This window comes from Pseudomicrostroma glucosiphilum (genome assembly GCF_003144135.1).
Source record: "Pseudomicrostroma glucosiphilum strain MCA 4718 unplaced genomic scaffold BCV69scaffold_2, whole genome shotgun sequence".
In the NCBI taxonomy this organism is placed as follows: Eukaryota; Fungi; Basidiomycota; class Exobasidiomycetes; order Microstromatales; family Microstromataceae; genus Microstroma; species Microstroma glucosiphilum.
In genome coordinates, this window is record NW_020289914.1 from 1,106,053 (window position 1) to 1,120,800 (window position 14,748).

The following is a 14,748-nucleotide window of genomic DNA, read 5'->3' on the forward strand; positions in this document are numbered from 1 at the left end:
TGCCTCAGCCTGCTGCTGGTTCCTTCACCCAAGACGCAGCCGTGCTCCCCACCCTGGTATATGAGCAAGATCAAACTGCTGGTTACCTGCCGTACGCTCCTGACGCACAGCCGTACAATCCAGCTGCGGTTGAGCAGGAGTCCCCTCATTCGGCCTACGATGAGAAGATGGGCGGGCAGTACAACGTCAATCCGTTTGCTGGAGGTGAGGGTCCGGCCACGCGAAACTCGTACGCCGCACATCAGGAGGACGATGGGGCTACTATGACCGGCCACGAAATCGACTACTACGCTGAGAAGACAGCTGAGGCTGGCTACGGGTCAGACGGTGCCGAGGGAGAGTATGCATATGAAAATGACGCTTGGGAGGGTGCAGAGGACGAGGAGAACGGCATGCCGACAATGAACACACAGCACTTTGGACCTGCCCCTGCTAAGGGCGCTCTACTGAGGCGACACAAGACCAAGAAGAAGATTGCTCTCACTCAAGGTCACTTGGTACTAGACTGCCCCGTGCCAAGCAAGCTCAAGACCTTCTTGAGTCGTCGCGGAGACGAAGAGTTCGAGACTATGAGGTACACCGCCGTCACCTGTGAGCCCGATGAGTTCTCTTCCTCCAACTACACTCTGCGTCCACAAATGTATGACCGTCACACAGAGCTCTTCATCGTCATTACGCTTTACAACGAGGACGAGGAGCTGCTTTGTCGAACTCTCCACGGTGTCTTCAAGAACATTGCCCACCTCTGCTCTAGGACAAAGTCTCGCACATGGGGCCAGGAGGGGTGGAAGAAGGTCGTCGTCTCGATCATCTGCGATGGGCGAAAGAAGATTCACCCTCGAGTACTCGACTGCCTTGCCGCCCTGGGAGTTTACCAGGAGGGAGTGGCGAAGAATGTTGTCAATGGCAAACGAGTCGAAGCTCACTTGTACGAGTACACCACTCAACTGAGCATCGACAGCAATCTTCAATTCAAGGGCGCTGAGCGAGGTCTAGTACCGGTGCAGGTCCTCCTGTGTATCAAGGAGCGCAATGCCAAGAAGATCAACTCCCACAGGTGGTTCTTCAACGCCTTTGGTGCAAGTCTGCAGCCAAACGTCTGCGTGCTTCTGGATGCGGGTACACGTCCAGAGGCAAAATCCATCTACTACCTGTGGAAGACCTTCGATCTGCACTCGAATGTCGGTGGTGCCTGTGGAGAGATCTGTGCCGATACGAAGGGCAGGTGGGGCGTGGGCAAGGCGCTCCTCAATCCCTTGGTGGCAGCGCAAAACTTTGAGTACAAGATGAGTAACATCTTGGACAAGCCTACCGAGTCGACTTTTGGATACATTAGCGTTCTGCCCGGTGCCTTTTCTAGCTACCGCTATCGAGCCTTGCAGAATGATGATCTCGGCAGGGGACCGCTGGCGTCTTACTTCAAGGGCGAAGCACTGCTGGGGACCGATGCCGACGTCTTCTCGTCCAACATGTACCTCGCCGAGGACAGGATCCTCTGCTTCGAACTTGCGGCCAAGAGGGGCGAAGCATGGGTCTTGAAGTACATCAAGCAAGCTCGCGGTGTGACGGACGTGCCGGACAATCTGCCTGAGTTCATCTCGCAACGTCGTCGCTGGCTCAACGGAAGTCTCTTTGCCGCCATCTACTCCCTCACGCATACTCGGCAATTCCTCGAGAGCGGACATGGACGATGGAGGAAGATCGTTCTGATGATCGAGGCCTTCTACTCGCTTGTCAACGTCTGCTTTGCCTGGTTTGCAGTAGCCAACTTCTACATCTTCTTCCGCATCCTAACGGCCTCTCTGGAAAGCTTCAATTCTCGCGTCGAGATTCTCAATACCTTGGCACAGTACATTTACCTCGGCACACTTACCGCCTGCTTCGTCTTCTCCTTGGGTAATCGACCACAAGGAAGTCGCTGGAAGTACATGACAGCTGCCATCATCTTTGCAGTGCTGACGCTGTACATGATGATCGCTGCCGTTGTGTGCATGGTGCACGCCTTTGCCAACATCGGTGATGCAGTGTATGCGCAGATGGTTGTGAGTCTCTTCGCAACGTACGGAGTGTACCTCATCTCTTCCGTCATCGCCATGGATCCGCTGCATTTGATCACCTCCTTTGGGCAGTACCTTCTTCTGAGCTCCTCCTTCATCAACATCCTTCAAGTCTACGCCTTTGCCAACATCCACGACTTCTCTTGGGGCACAAAAGGAGACAATGTCATCTCCAATGATCTGGGTACGGTCACTAGCAAAGGCAATGACGTCGTCGAGGTCACTCTACCTACCAGTCAATTGGACATCGACTCGGGCTACGATGAGGCACTACACAATCTACGCACCAGGCCAATGATCATCAAGGGTGAATCCGGACCAGCAGAGAAGGAGCTAGCGCGAAAGGACTACTATGCCGGTGTGCGCACAAATGTCCTCCTCTCCTGGATTCTCACAAATGGGCTCCTCGCTGGAATCATCTTGGGAGGTGATAGCAGTGCGACGTTTGATGCATCGAGCGGGTCGAGTAGGACAAAGGTGTACATGGTCCTTGTTCTGGTCTTTGTGGCGGCCATGGCTTGCATTAGACTCATGGGCTCTACGGCCTACACTGTCACTCGCTTGGTGGCAGGATGAGTCGGTGGCAGGATAAGTCGTGTGGCTCCTCTTTCTTTCTCTTGTTTTTCGCTTTCTTCTTTTCTCTCCGACATTTCGCACCTATGGACGCTTCCTTCTTCTCGTACTATGTCTCTTTGTCCATATAGCGATGAGGGCTTCTCGACTCTCGCTCACACGCTCTCTATCGCACTGTACAGCCTTCTCGGAATGATATCAAGTTTGCTTTCCTTTTTGCCGATGTCGAGCGTGCGTGCGTGCATCTTCTCGAGGTGTAGCGTCATTCCTTGTTCCGAACCAATAATCATCGACTTGTGCTTGGCACTGACGCAGCGGTCCAAAAAACTGCAAGCCCTCACTCGCATCTATGCCTCCCGTTCCTGACTCTCGGAGAGATTCCCGTTCCTTTCTTCGGGTTTTAGACGACCGGACGTCTTGTCCCAATGAGCCACTTGTGTGTGTCTGTGTGTGCGTAGCCCCTCTCTGTCGTCTCTTCTACCGAAAAGGAAGAAAGGACGACGAACCCGGGCGAAGAGCGAGTGGGGCGGGCGGAGGTGCAATGACGTCGCGCGTGCAGCTGCAGAGAGGGGTGCGGGTCTATGATCGGGTTCGAGGGAGTGAGGCGACGAAATGATGCAGGTGCGCATGGCGGCGCATGCGTGCGAAGAACGTCGGGGGTCGGAAAACATGGTCATCGTAGCGTCGGTCAGTGTAGCTTTTGCAGCGGAGCACAAGGACAGAGTGCAGAAAACTGCCTCAAGTGAGCCTCTGGACTGGTAGAGTAGTGATGAGATGTCTCGTCCAACACATGCACTGGGCTGCCGATCGAGGGTGAGAGAAGGAAGAAAGTGATGCGTGGCGGGCGATTGAGCAAGTCCTTCCGATGCTCCGCTCCGCCCTGGCACCCTGAAGGGGGAACAGAAGAAACTTGGGCTGAGCGAAGGAGGGCAGGATGAAGGAGTATATAACTACGGTGCTTGCTTCTCATCTCAATCCGAATTTTTCCCTTTTCCATAGATTATACCCTTTGAAGGTGAGTAGCAGCATCGGCAAATACGAGCTCGACGGGCGGGCAGGGAGGTGAGGATGCGCCCTCCGCCTAGGGAGAGGCGAGGTACGCCACGTTGTGCCAATGGCATGCCACGAGGTCCAATCACGGGAAGCACATTCTCGGCAGGAAGTTTTGGCTTTGGCTCAGGCGCTGGCGTGCTCCTGCCTGGGCTGGTCTGGTCTGGCCTGGGCGATTCCTCCTTGGTGGTAGTGCGAGGGAGGCCTATCTCACGCCCTGGAGCGCGCGCAGTGGAGTTGGCTGGGATGGAAAGTGATGGATGGATGGAGGGAGGCCTGCCTGCGCTGCCTGCCCCGCCCCGCCCCGCCTGCCCGCTGGTGCCCACGCCTCCATATCTACCGCACACTAAACCCCACCAAGTTACTCCTTCTTCCTTTTACTTCCCACCCATACCAGTTTCCATACCAAAACCAACCACACCACACACAAAACACACATCATGTCTACCGTTCTCGACTCGCTCAAGCAGTACACCACTGTCGTCTCCGACTCGGGTGACTTCAACTCCATCGAGCAGGTGAGTAGCGCTCCACTTTTCCCCGCCCACGCCACGAAGAGGAAGATGTGATGTTCCGAATGCGACGCATAGGCGCTGCAGCACTGTCCTCTCACTCCTTTGGTGAAGACGTACGATTGACTCAAATACTTTCTTTGTTCCACGCCCACAGTACAAGCCCCAGGATGCCACCACCAACCCTTCGCTGATCCTCGCCGCTGTCAAGCAGCCCGAGTACGCCAAGCTCGTTGACGAGGCCGTCGCCTACGCCAAGAAGCAGGGTGGTGACAAGGAGAAGCAAGTCAACGTTGCTTGCGACCAGCTCCTGTGCCAGTTCGGTAAGGAGATCCTCAAGCTCATCCCCGGCCGTGTCTCCACCGAGGTCGACGCTCGTCTGTCCTTTGACACCGAGGCCACCAAGGCCAAGGCCCACTCGCTCATTGCCATGTACAAGGAGCTGGGCATCGAGAAGGAGCGTATCCTGATCAAGATTGCCTCGACCTTCCAGGGTATCCAGGCTGCCCGATCCCTCGAGAAGGAGGGAATCCACTGCAACCTCACCCTCCTCTTCGGTTTCGGCCAGGCCGTCGCCTGTGCCGAGGCCGGTGTCACCCTGATCTCTCCCTTCGTCGGCCGAATCTTGGACTGGTTCAAGGCCAACAAGCCAGACCAGGACTACACCGGTGCCAACGACCCCGGAGTCAAGTCGGTGCAGAAGATCTACAACTACTACAAGCAGCACGGTTACAAGACCATTGTCATGGGTGCCTCTTTCCGAAACACCGACGAGATCAAGGAGCTGGCCGGTTGCGACTTCCTGACCATCGCCCCCGCTCTGCTGGACAAGCTGTACAAGGAGAATGGAGACATTCCCCGCAAGCTCGACCCCTCGACTGCTGCCTCTTCTGCTCCCCAGGAGAAGGTCTCGTTCGTCGACAACGAGGCCGAGTTCCAGTGGACTCTGCTGCAGGAGAAGATGGCCTGGGACAAGCTCCACGAGGGAATCGTCAAGTTCGCTCAGGACGCCGACACCCTCAAGGAGATCATCGCTGGCAAGTTCTAAGCAGTGAATGCCACAAAGATCTGTCTCTCCCCCCGCGCTTCTAGTCTCCATATAGTCTCCTCTTTTCCCCCCACTTTGTGATCTTGATAGTGATAGAAGGAAAACACAAGGGCACGCAAGGATCTTTTAGTTTTGCGATTGTAAGAATATATAAAATTGCCCAGACCATATCAGACTTTGAGTGAGAAGAAGCAGTAGTGCTTGCTGGCTGGCTGCGTTGCGTGTGCGGTACGGGTCTGCCTGGCTGAGCCTGTGTGAGAGCCCTTTTGACTCTCCTCCACCTCGGCCGGCGGGCGTCCTGGCCCGAGCGTCACACCGCCTTCCTTGTCCAAACCTTCGTCTCCCCGGGCTGCTCTCCTCTCCTCTCCTCTCCTCTTACCCACGGCCCACACCTGATCTTCCCCTTCCCCCCTCAACCTATCATAGCCAGCAGCACCAGTACGAGGACTTTCCTAGCTACTGCCCTCACTCAAAGACTGTGGCTGCATCTGTATCTGTATCTGTATCTCCTTGATCCTGAGCTATTAGCCCTGCGTAAGAACGAGGTAACCTCCCCTCGATACCCCGGCGCTCCACAATTGAGTATCATGCCGCAAGAAACAATTGATTTCCCCGCGGCGTACGTGCTTATTGGGGCCTACCGCCTCGCGCATGACCCGGCGCTTTGGAAACCTATGTGGCAGGAGTGAGTATCGGGGCAGTACAGTGCGGGTAGGGGTGGGAGAGAGTGGGAGTGGGACCACTGGGTTCGGGAAAGAGGGATGAGGGAGGAGAGGGCGAGCAACGGCTGACGAGAATGTTATTCTCCTCTCTACGCTCACAGTATTAGCGGAGCGGCCAAGAAGGCTGGGTTGGTTGCACTTGTTTGGGTGAGTATAAAGCGCAATAAGCAGGCAGGGAGCTAGCTCAAGGCTGTAGCTTAGCTTAGCTTAGAGGTAGGAGGAAAGGTGCTGACCAGCTTTGACCATTTTGATGAGCAGGGAATCCTTACTTGGCCACTCCAGCGCGTCTTTGTGCGGACATTCATGGGCGGGAGCTCCAGAGTCCTCGGGATGAGTGGGTGAGTCAGATCAAATTAGTAGAGCAGCTCTACTATGATTAACACCTCGTCCTGACGTAGCTCTCCTCTCTCCATCTCCTCTCCCCTGCAGCGCCTATCACTCCCTGTCAGAGAAAGCCGACCGTCTGGACGACTCGCTCCCCTTTATCATTCCCATTCCCTCTCTTCAGGGCTTCGCAACATTTATGTTCGTCCTCTCCCAATGTTCCACCATTCTTGAACTCTGGCTTCGAAGACGACTAAAGGCAGCCCGAGCCAAGGCGTACGGCGAGACGGTGCGCAGTCGGGGTAAAGCACCAGAATGGTGGACGGACTACTATGAAGAGTGGGAGGAACCACCAACGCAAAAGGCCATCAAGGGAGCGCAGAAGCAGTCCTTCTACACCAAGCTCGCTACACCTCTGCTGCGCTTCTTTGTTTTCAAGGTGCTCCTCCTACCACTGGACTGGGTGCCATTCCTCTCCCTCTTCCTCTCTTCCTGGCTACGGTCCCTTAGCCTTGGTAGGCAATTGCATGAACCCTTGTTCCAGGCAAAGAGGATGACACCACTACAGGTGGAAGTGTGGGTGACGGAGCGATCCTTTGCCTATCGTCAATTTGGATTCGCAGCAGCCCTCTTTGAGCACATTCCCATTCTAGGCCTCGTACTCTCCATCTCCAACCGGGTAGGAGCAGCGTAAGTTCCCCTCTGCGCAATCTTTGGCCATAACGCATCTTTGCACTTTTTTTTTGACAACTCCTCTCTTGCCCACACCTCTACACAGGATGTACAGCCACGACCTCGAGAAGCGTCAGCAGCTACACCGCTCTGGCCAGCTCGCCAAGTTGAAGCGCGACGAGACGTACTCTTTGCGTGATCCGCGAAAACCGAGTAGTCCTAGAAGTAGTCAGAGTGGGAAATTGCCAGTGGCGCCACAGGCAGAGCAAGGTGAGTGGCGAGCGCCAGGTTGGCACATACGAAAGGGAACAAGGAGGGGAACAGTGCAGAGGAAGGAGGAGAGGGGAGGAGAGCGCTTGCTGACCTTGTTCCTCTCTCTCTGTTGGCGTCGTTGACTATCAGAGTTCAGCATGCCGGGAGCGACCTTTGCCAGCGGCGTAGCTCCTTCATCGTCTACCGCGTCTGCATCTTCGGGTGGAGTTGATTCATTGGGACTGCGGGATCGTCGCTAGGCTAGCCGCGTTCCTTGCGAGATACGTCAGCGCAGAGCGATCGTTCAGAGTAATACAAGACATCTATTGGCAACTTGTACAGCGACTGCTATATCTATCGCTGATAGTGTATCGTGTACACTGCTGTACAGAGGATCAACTTCCGGAACAAAGACGACCTGCCCCCATCTTCTTTCAAGCCGCAGGCGGGCCGCGTGACGACCCCTGGCAGAGCAGACACTGGCACGCAGGGTAGAGGCGCTGCGGGTTCGGACGAGGCACGGGGCGGGGTCCACCAGGGGACAGGGAGGGCCAGATGCCTAGGTGCGAGGCGAGGCACGGAGCACAGAAGCGCCATTCGGCCATTGTTTCCCAGGAGGGCGGGACCCATCGCTGCAAAGGCGATTTCGACTGCGACTGCGACTGCGACTGGGGTGCGTCTGCTTTGGCCTTCTCTTTCCTGGACTCGTCTGCAGAGGGCGAGGATAGCCATGGTCCGACGCCGCCTACGCGACAGCACATTGCGTTCCAAGGTGCTTGTCCCCACCTCGTCGTGTCCTTGGGCATCTCCGTCTCGCGGTAGGGGGCTCCCCTCTCCGGTACTCGCCAAGCCTCTTCCAAAGGGGGAGCAGCGCAAACCTTTCGTGGTGGGGAGTCGGTCGTTGGAATGTGGGACGTACCAGTGGAACTCGGTACTGGCACGGCTGCAGAGGCACCAAAGAGGCTGTCGTCGTCCTTGTCGACTGCGACACTACGACAGGAGACGCACGTGTATGTTTGTGAGATGAGGTCCACCAAGTGAGGCGGGAGTTGTGACGTGTACCCTTGAGAGTTCACAGTCGGCTGAGGGATTTCTTTCTCGTCAGAGGAGGATGCGTCTGCGTCCTCCTCTTCTTCAAGAGTCTCGTCTGCACTATCGTCGTCTGAGTAGGAATGGTGGTTCAAGCCGGGCGGACCTTGTGCCAGCGGAAATGTAGACTGTTGCCATAGCTGCTTTTTCCTGAGAATCGAAGCGCAGAGGGCGCTCAATTTGAGGACTTTGTCTGGTGCCTTGAAAGGGGATTCTTCGTCGACTGAACCTGCATACGGTGCCATTGTCTCTTTCATCTTCTTGGTAATCGCATGTATGTTGGTCGTTAGACAGCTGCCCGGATCACCGTTGCCCATCCTGCTGTACCTCCAGTGGTAATTTCTCCCTGGGTAGTGTTTGTTGGGATTCCCGGACAGCGCAGAAGACGGGCAGAAGCTGAGAAGTGTGTCTTCGGACAACGACGATTGGAGCGATCTTCTGTCCCGGATCGCTGTCGGTGGCATCGGGAAGAGAGCTATGTCTCCATCTTTATAACAGCTGCACACTTGAAGCTCGCCGTAAGCCATCTCGATGAACACAAGTTCTGCAATCATTGACAGGTGAGGCAAGAGGTAGACCAGCACTGGAAAGAGGCAGCCATGACGATGTGTTCAGATTTTGACATTCGGATGGTCCGGCCACCTATTGGACTCACCTTGATGGATCTCCTCATTCTCCCCAACTAAGGCTATTCTACGCGAGCGTACTGGCGAGGTTCCGTCATCGCTTGGGTTGCCGGAAGATAAGAGGCCGTACAGCTGCATACATGAGAAGAGCTTGTCTGTTTGCAGGCCTGGCTCGAGCCGAATCACAGCTTCGTCGCCTCGACTTAGAGCAGACGAGATTTCGATGCTCGTCACAAGGGCAGGAGGAAGTCCCTCTTCGAGAGCGCCGATGGCCTCTTCCTCTGCCAAGCAAGTCTTGCCCGGGTTTGGACTACTGTCACTGTCCTCGGCTTGCCACTCTTCGCAATGTCTACATGTTGTCCTGGCTCCGCGACGCTGCAAGAGCGAAGCTAGAGTTGAGGCGCATTGCTCGGCCTCTAGCTTGTTCGACATCACGTTTTTGGGCGCTTGCGTCTGGCCAGCGGCAGCGGGGGCGAGCTTATCCCTTTGCCTGCGATATACCTGCCTGCAGATGTTGAGCGCTTTCGCTTGTCTTGCAGTGAGGCTCTTACGGTGGACGAGAGCAGCGCGGGGAGCTTCACCTCCGAAGAGCTTCTCTAGACGAGAGTGCAGGCGGTCTGATGGATGGCACAGAACGCGTATCTGCGGTCAGTGAGCGTGAATGCAGCGACGGAGCGCTTCCACTCGTCTGCGACATACTAAGACTGAGATCATGCTGCTCCCACCTGGGCCTCTTGTCCGAGCGCTTCTTTTGTCTCTGAGACGCCTGTACATTGCCCCCAAGGCTGGGGACCCGTTCCAAGTCGGTCAAGGCCTGCTGCAGGAGGGTCCAGTACTCTCTGCTACTATCCAGGCAGTCCAAGATGGCGTGTGCCGAAAGCACAGGGACATCATCGCTCGAAGCATTGGCCTTTATGTGTTCCAGCAGCGGGAGAGGGTTGAAGATGTCGAGAAAGGGCCTACACCACTTGGGCCCACAGATCTTGCGAATTCGTCGAAGTCGCCGGAGTCGTCGGGGAGTGGGTTCGCCATGGCAGCAACAATCGCAATCGGTTATTTCAGAGACAAAGGAAGCCGAAGATAAAGACGATGATGAAGAGGAGGAGAGGGAGCCCGAAGGTGAGCGTACCGCGGTGAATGTGGATACCATGTGCTATCGTAAAACAGGATGGACACCACGAATTTCTGACGCACAGGTCAAGATGCAAGCTCTCGCATGGGCCACCCACGTCAAGCGCTTCTGTCGTGGAGGCGCCGGCCTTAATCAGGACAAGGTATTGATAGTGAGGGTACGCAGACCTGGCCGAGAAGCATCGTAGGGGTGTGAGAGCTAGGCAGCAGAAGAAGAAAATCCTGGCAATAAAGCTTGTGAGAGCAAAACGATTCTTTGCCCTCACGAGCTGCCAAGCGACAATGAGGTCGCGAGAAGCAGGTCCGTAAGAGCGCGCAAGAGCAATCACACGAAAAAGAGCAAAGGGTACAACATGAATTTTCAGATTACCACTTCTCTGCACGTATACCTACTCTACGAGCAGAACATGCTACCACTGTTAATCGCAATGACCTGCCCCGTCATCAAGTTGCTCATACCAGGGTCAGCCAGGTAGACATAGGTAGGTCCCAGCTCTGCCGGTTGTCCAGGCCTGTTGTGGAGCAGACTAGGGTCTCCCACTGCCCATCCGTCCATGGAATCTCCTGGACGCGAGGCAGGCTGTAGAGGTGTCACCACGGGGCCAGGAGCAACGGCATTGACTCGGATGCCCTTTGTCTTGAGCTGCAGTGCGAGGGAACGGGTCATGGTGTCGATGGCACCCTTTGTTGCCGAGTAGTCTACCATTCCCTGCGATCCCTTGCGGGCCGTCACCGAAGAGGAGTTGATAATGGTACTACCGCGCCTGAGGTGGGGCAGGGCATACTTGCACATGGCGAACATGCCCAGGAGATTGGAGCGTACCACCGACTCAGAGTTCTTCAGGTCCACCTGCGACCAGTCCTCGCACATGATCTGCTTCGAGGCATTGTTGACGAGAATGTCTAGCTTGCCCCACTTGGCAAGGTGCTGATCGATGACACTCTTGCATTGCTCCTCCTCCATAAGGTCCGCCTTGATCAGGTGCAGCTCCTTGGAGCCAGTAGGATTCTCCTTTGCCATCTTGACAATGTCATCTGCATCTTGCTGCTCAGCTGGTAGATACACTACCGAGACGCTAGCACCTTCCCTGGCGAACATCAGTGCGACAGATCGGCCGATACCAGAGTCACCTCCGGTCACAATGGCCGTCTTGCCCTTCAGCTTGCCCTGACCCATGTACTCCTCCAGGTAGGGCTTTCCATCGTCGTCCCACTTCTCCACGCGAGTGTGGATGGCCAGGGGCGACATCTTGGCGTCTGTGATGTGATGAAAAGACGAAATTGATCTCGTCGGAGGTCAGCTTTCTGCCGGTCGGTCGTTGGCTTGTGCCCCATTGCCGATTTGTACTCACCCAGGCCAGGAAGGTTCTGCTCCTGCGCATCAGGAGAGTGGTTGGGGTAGGCGGTGATCGTCTCGGGCTCGTTGGAAGGCATCTTGTCGTTGGTGGGGCTCAGGCTGAGGAAGGTTAGGATAGTGTATTTGTGAAGAAAAGTGTACTCCACTACACACGCCAAGATGATCTTATAGAATGCAATTCTTGCAACACAGACAAGGGCAAGATCGCCAGCCTCTGTCCGCGCATCTCCCCTGGCAAGACGCGGCTGGCCCGCTAGCTGTATTCTTTGACTTTGTTTCCCATCGCATCGACCACCCCCCACTTCGGGCAGGACCTCCTGACCGCTCCACTACGTCAGCGGCAGAAGCAGAGAGAAGAGGCAGGGCCTTGGGGAATGTGAGGGTGGGAGGGGACTACAGCAGGAGACCTCTGACGCCAATGCTTCCCGTGGCGGATGAAGAACTGGGGGCAATCTGCCTAAAGACGTCACGCCATGGCCGTGCAGGCGCTGGACCCTTGTGGAGGACAAGCCGAGGCGCCGCCACGCCAACTTCGATGGAGTAGACGCGCAGCCAAGGCACAAGGGCAGGGTGTCGGACCGCGGCCGGATCACGCGGTGCCCTTCAGATCAGAGTTGTGGCTGGCAGAAAAGTGCTATTTCTGGGCAAATTACGATGACAAGGCAGGCGACGACGACGATCAAATACAATGTTCCATATCGCGCAGAACAAAGGGGAACATCTGCACCCTAGCAGATATCACAACGAGCACCTTACAGCTTCTCCTTGGAGCTGGAGCCCTGGCTGCGGGTCTCACGGTCACCAATGTGCTCAATGTCCTTCTCCTGGCCGATGTGGCCGTGGTCCTCAGCGTCCTCGCGCAGGTCGCCAGCAGTGACCTTTCCTGCTCCGAGCTCAGTAGCAGGGGGAGCAGTCTCAAAGTGTGTGCCTCGAGCCTCGGTACCGAGGAAGATGATGACCAGAAGGAGGTAGCCGCAGACCACACCGAGGAGAATGGCGGAGACCTTGGCGTAGTTTGCAATGGTAGGTTCTTGGCCGGTGGGGCAGACGGCAACTCCAGCTGCATTGTATGGGCACTTGGGGTTGTGAATCTGCAGACTCTCGCCTCCTCGTGCTTCAATCTGAGCAGACGCACTCGAGACCATGTTACCAAGTTGGTAGCTGAGACCAGCCCAGACGGCTCGGAAGGCAGGGGGCGCAATCTCGTTGAGGTAGATGGGGACAACACCCCAAGCTCCCTGCACACCGAACTGGATGAAGAAGGCACCAGCGGCGAGGCCGGAGAAAGAAGTTGGCAGGATCCAAGCGGGGATCAGGACTCCGACGAGGACAATGAAGGCGACCATCGTGAGGCGACGGCCAAGGTATTGCGAGAGGTAACCTGCGATGAGACCACCGGCGATGGCACCGCAATTGCCGATGATAGTAGCCATCGAAGACAGGTGGGATGCCTCTGCAGTGGGCAGACGGGCAAGGCTGACCTTCTGGATCATGGTGGGGTAAAGATCCTGAGACGAGTGGCTGAGGAAGTTGAAGCCGGTCATGAACAGAATACCGTAGATGGAGATCTTCCAATGCGTCTTGAGCATGTCCTTGAGGGCAATGCCAAAGGCACGGTCGTTGGAGACGCCCTCCTGAGCAGCTGCAGCGCGCTCGGCCTTGCCTCTCAAGAAGAGCTCAGACTCGGGCAAGCAAGCTCGGAAGATGGCAGCAAAGAGCGACAGGCCAGCTCCGAGGTAGAAGAGGCGTGGCCACCTGTCGGCGGGTCCCTCCATGAAGGACGACAAGTTGACACCGGCGGCGATGAGGTAGCCGAAAGCGTATCCTTGCTGCAGGATACCGGAGAGGAGACCTCGGGCCTGAGCGGGAGCATTCTCAAGTGCAGTGGCGGCCGACATACCCCAGATACCACCCATGGCGATACCGAAGAGACATCGCACACCCAGGAAAGCGCCGAAGCTCCTGCAGAAGCCAGTTGCCAGCGAGAAGACGGCGATGAGGAAAAGGTTACCAACGAGGGGCCACTTGCGACCGTACCTGTCCGATAGCAGACCGAAGGTGACGGCACCGAGCGATCGGAAGAGCAGAGTGAGGGTGATGGAGGTAGTGATGTCTGTACTGGTCTTGCTGAATGCAGTGGTGAGTCGAGTGACGTTGAGGGAAACGGAGAAGAAGTCGTAGGCGTCCATGGTCCAGGCGATGTAGCCGGACGCGAAGAGCAGCCATTGGATGGCGTTCAGGCTTCCAAGGAGGGTGAAGGGGTTGAGGGAAGCACCTGCACGCTGAGCAATTCGCTCCTCTGAAGATGATCAAGGGAAGGTTGGAAAGACGGAGGTCAGCTTACTGCAAGTACAGGCATGTGACCCTGCATTGCGGAAAACTCACCCTTGGTGGGGACCTTGAAGAGACCTCGCGTTGGGTCCATCATATTGTGCGATAGGAACGGAGAGGGATGGGGAGGGAGAGGTCAGGAGTCGGAAGGATGGAGTAGATGAGGGACCCCGAGTGTAGGAGGAAGGTGCGTATGGAAAAGAGAAGAGGGGAAAGCCAGGGTGTCGAGGGAGGTGGGGTTATATACCCCTTTGCTCATCCTTGCTCACACGATGGGACAAGGACACTAGGCAGGCCCCGGTCATCTTTGCAGACTGTGTGCATGTCAGAGAGGGTGGGGAAAATTGGGGGTGGGGGTGGGGCAGAGCAGTGGCCATGTCCCTCCTTGGGCAGTAGACGGGAGGTGATCGAAGTGCGGAGGCGGGTAGTCCTCCAGTGCCCTGAGCGGGTGAAGCAGGGCGGGGGAGCAAAGGCGGGACAGGAGTGCTTCCGCTTTTGCCCTGCGCCATCTGGTGCCTTGGTCGCGCCGTGCGTCTTCTGGGGTAAAAAGGGGTAAACAGGAGAAACAGGCGAGGGCTCCCCGCCGCCCGGCACATCGCCCGCGCCGCAAAAGGCGAGAGCAACTGCCGGCATGCACTCGGCTCCCCGTCTAGCGCCACTCTGCTGCGCTCCCTCACCGCTGACGGTGATACGGTGTCTGCCAAGCCTCGGCAAACGACCCGTAAAGCTCATCAGACTCAGACGCGGGTAGAGCGGCGAAGATGGGCAGCTGATGTACCCGGACTCCGACGTAGAACCTTGTCCATGTCTCGACCGCGACCTTTGGGCCTACCAGCAGTGTCAAGGAAGAAGTCGGGAGAGGTAGCGAGTCCCCAGCCACGAGCAAGATGCACGACACATCGCTCAGCGTCCAGCCACGAGCAAAGAGGGACTAGCGATTTCGGACAAGGGCGTCCCCGCAAGGAGGGAACCGGGGAAAGTCACGCCACTCAGGGCACAGCATG

General features: G+C 56.5%; 7 protein-coding genes across 7 annotated transcripts; 3 read left to right on the forward strand and 4 right to left on the reverse strand.

The window, feature by feature from the left end:
- Positions 1-401: 401 nt before the first annotated feature.
- BCV69DRAFT_289340 (hypothetical protein) lies at positions 402-3,051 on the forward strand (the record flags this gene model as incomplete). The annotated part of the gene is made up of 1 exon (XM_025493667.1): positions 402-3,051. One exon carries the CDS (start codon positions 402-404, stop codon positions 2,631-2,633), a length of 2,232 nt encoding a protein of 743 aa, XP_025350219.1. The 3' UTR covers positions 2,634-3,051.
- Positions 3,052-4,075: 1,024 nt separating this feature from the next.
- BCV69DRAFT_280675 (transaldolase) lies at positions 4,076-5,358 on the forward strand. Its single transcript, XM_025491694.1, has 2 exons — positions 4,076-4,198; positions 4,350-5,358. Exons 1-2 carry the CDS (start codon positions 4,121-4,123, stop codon positions 5,238-5,240), a joined length of 969 nt encoding a protein of 322 aa, XP_025350220.1. The 5' UTR covers positions 4,076-4,120; the 3' UTR covers positions 5,241-5,358.
- A 219-nt stretch (positions 5,359-5,577) lies between these two features.
- BCV69DRAFT_280676 (hypothetical protein) lies at positions 5,578-6,990 on the forward strand. The gene is made up of 4 exons (XM_025491695.1): positions 5,578-5,925; positions 6,064-6,109; positions 6,221-6,300; positions 6,392-6,990. The coding sequence occupies exons 1-4, from the start codon at positions 5,828-5,830 to the stop codon at positions 6,978-6,980; spliced, it is 813 nt and encodes a 270-aa protein (XP_025350221.1). The 5' UTR covers positions 5,578-5,827; the 3' UTR covers positions 6,981-6,990.
- Positions 6,991-7,507: 517 nt separating this feature from the next.
- On the reverse strand, positions 7,508-9,841 carry BCV69DRAFT_106782 (hypothetical protein). Its single transcript, XM_025489048.1, has 3 exons — positions 9,625-9,841; positions 8,955-9,567; positions 7,508-8,882 (listed from the first exon to the last, which is right to left on the reverse strand). The coding sequence occupies exons 1-3, from the start codon at positions 9,697-9,699 to the stop codon at positions 7,645-7,647; spliced, it is 1,926 nt and encodes a 641-aa protein (XP_025350222.1). The 5' UTR covers positions 9,700-9,841; the 3' UTR covers positions 7,508-7,644.
- Positions 9,842-10,450: 609 nt separating this feature from the next.
- BCV69DRAFT_297021 (NAD(P)-binding protein) lies at positions 10,451-11,490 on the reverse strand (the record flags this gene model as incomplete). The annotated part of the gene is made up of 2 exons (XM_025494072.1): positions 10,451-11,313; positions 11,409-11,490. The coding sequence occupies 2 exons, from the start codon at positions 11,488-11,490 to the stop codon at positions 10,451-10,453; spliced, it is 945 nt and encodes a 314-aa protein (XP_025350223.1).
- A 337-nt stretch (positions 11,491-11,827) lies between these two features.
- On the reverse strand, positions 11,828-13,920 carry BCV69DRAFT_106804 (MFS general substrate transporter). Its single transcript, XM_025489049.1, has 2 exons — positions 13,799-13,920; positions 11,828-13,712 (listed from the first exon to the last, which is right to left on the reverse strand). The coding sequence occupies exons 1-2, from the start codon at positions 13,839-13,841 to the stop codon at positions 12,166-12,168; spliced, it is 1,590 nt and encodes a 529-aa protein (XP_025350224.1). The 5' UTR covers positions 13,842-13,920; the 3' UTR covers positions 11,828-12,165.
- BCV69DRAFT_106863 (hypothetical protein) lies at positions 13,662-14,561 on the reverse strand. Its single transcript, XM_025489050.1, has 2 exons — positions 13,799-14,561; positions 13,662-13,710 (listed from the first exon to the last, which is right to left on the reverse strand). The coding sequence occupies exon 1, from the start codon at positions 14,474-14,476 to the stop codon at positions 14,000-14,002; it is 477 nt and encodes a 158-aa protein (XP_025350225.1). The 5' UTR covers positions 14,477-14,561; the 3' UTR covers positions 13,662-13,710; positions 13,799-13,999.
- Between the last annotated feature and the right edge of the window lie 187 nt (positions 14,562-14,748).

Bases quoted from the DNA above. Each gene is read 5' to 3' on its own strand.
- BCV69DRAFT_280676 (XM_025491695.1), top strand. From the start codon at position 5,828: ATGCCGCAAGAAACAATTGATTTCCCCGCGGCGTACGTGCTTATTGGG. The intron at 5,926-6,063 runs GTGAGTATCGGG...CTACGCTCACAG, and splicing joins TGGAAACCTATGTGGCAGGA to TATTAGCGGAGCGGCCAAGA. The intron at 6,301-6,391 runs GTGAGTCAGATC...TCTCCCCTGCAG, and splicing joins AGAGTCCTCGGGATGAGTGG to CGCCTATCACTCCCTGTCAG.
- BCV69DRAFT_280675 (XM_025491694.1), top strand. From the start codon at position 4,121: ATGTCTACCGTTCTCGACTCGCTCAAGCAGTACACCACTGTCGTCTCC. The intron at 4,199-4,349 runs GTGAGTAGCGCT...CCACGCCCACAG, and splicing joins ACTTCAACTCCATCGAGCAG to TACAAGCCCCAGGATGCCAC.
- BCV69DRAFT_106804 (XM_025489049.1), bottom strand. From the start codon at position 13,841: ATGATGGACCCAACGCGAGGTCTCTTCAAGGTCCCCACCAAGG. The intron at 13,713-13,798 runs GTGAGTTTTCCG...GATCATCTTCAG, and splicing joins CTTCAAGGTCCCCACCAAGG to AGGAGCGAATTGCTCAGCGT.
- BCV69DRAFT_106863 (XM_025489050.1), bottom strand. From the start codon at position 14,476: ATGAGCTTTACGGGTCGTTTGCCGAGGCTTGGCAGACACCGTATCACC.
- BCV69DRAFT_106782 (XM_025489048.1), bottom strand. From the start codon at position 9,699: ATGTACAGGCGTCTCAGAGACAAAAGAAGCGCTCGGACAAGAGGCCCA. The intron at 9,568-9,624 runs GTATGTCGCAGA...CACTGACCGCAG, and splicing joins GCAGCATGATCTCAGTCTTA to ATACGCGTTCTGTGCCATCC. The intron at 8,883-8,954 runs GTGAGTCCAATA...GCCTCTTTCCAG, and splicing joins GAATGAGGAGATCCATCAAG to TGCTGGTCTACCTCTTGCCT.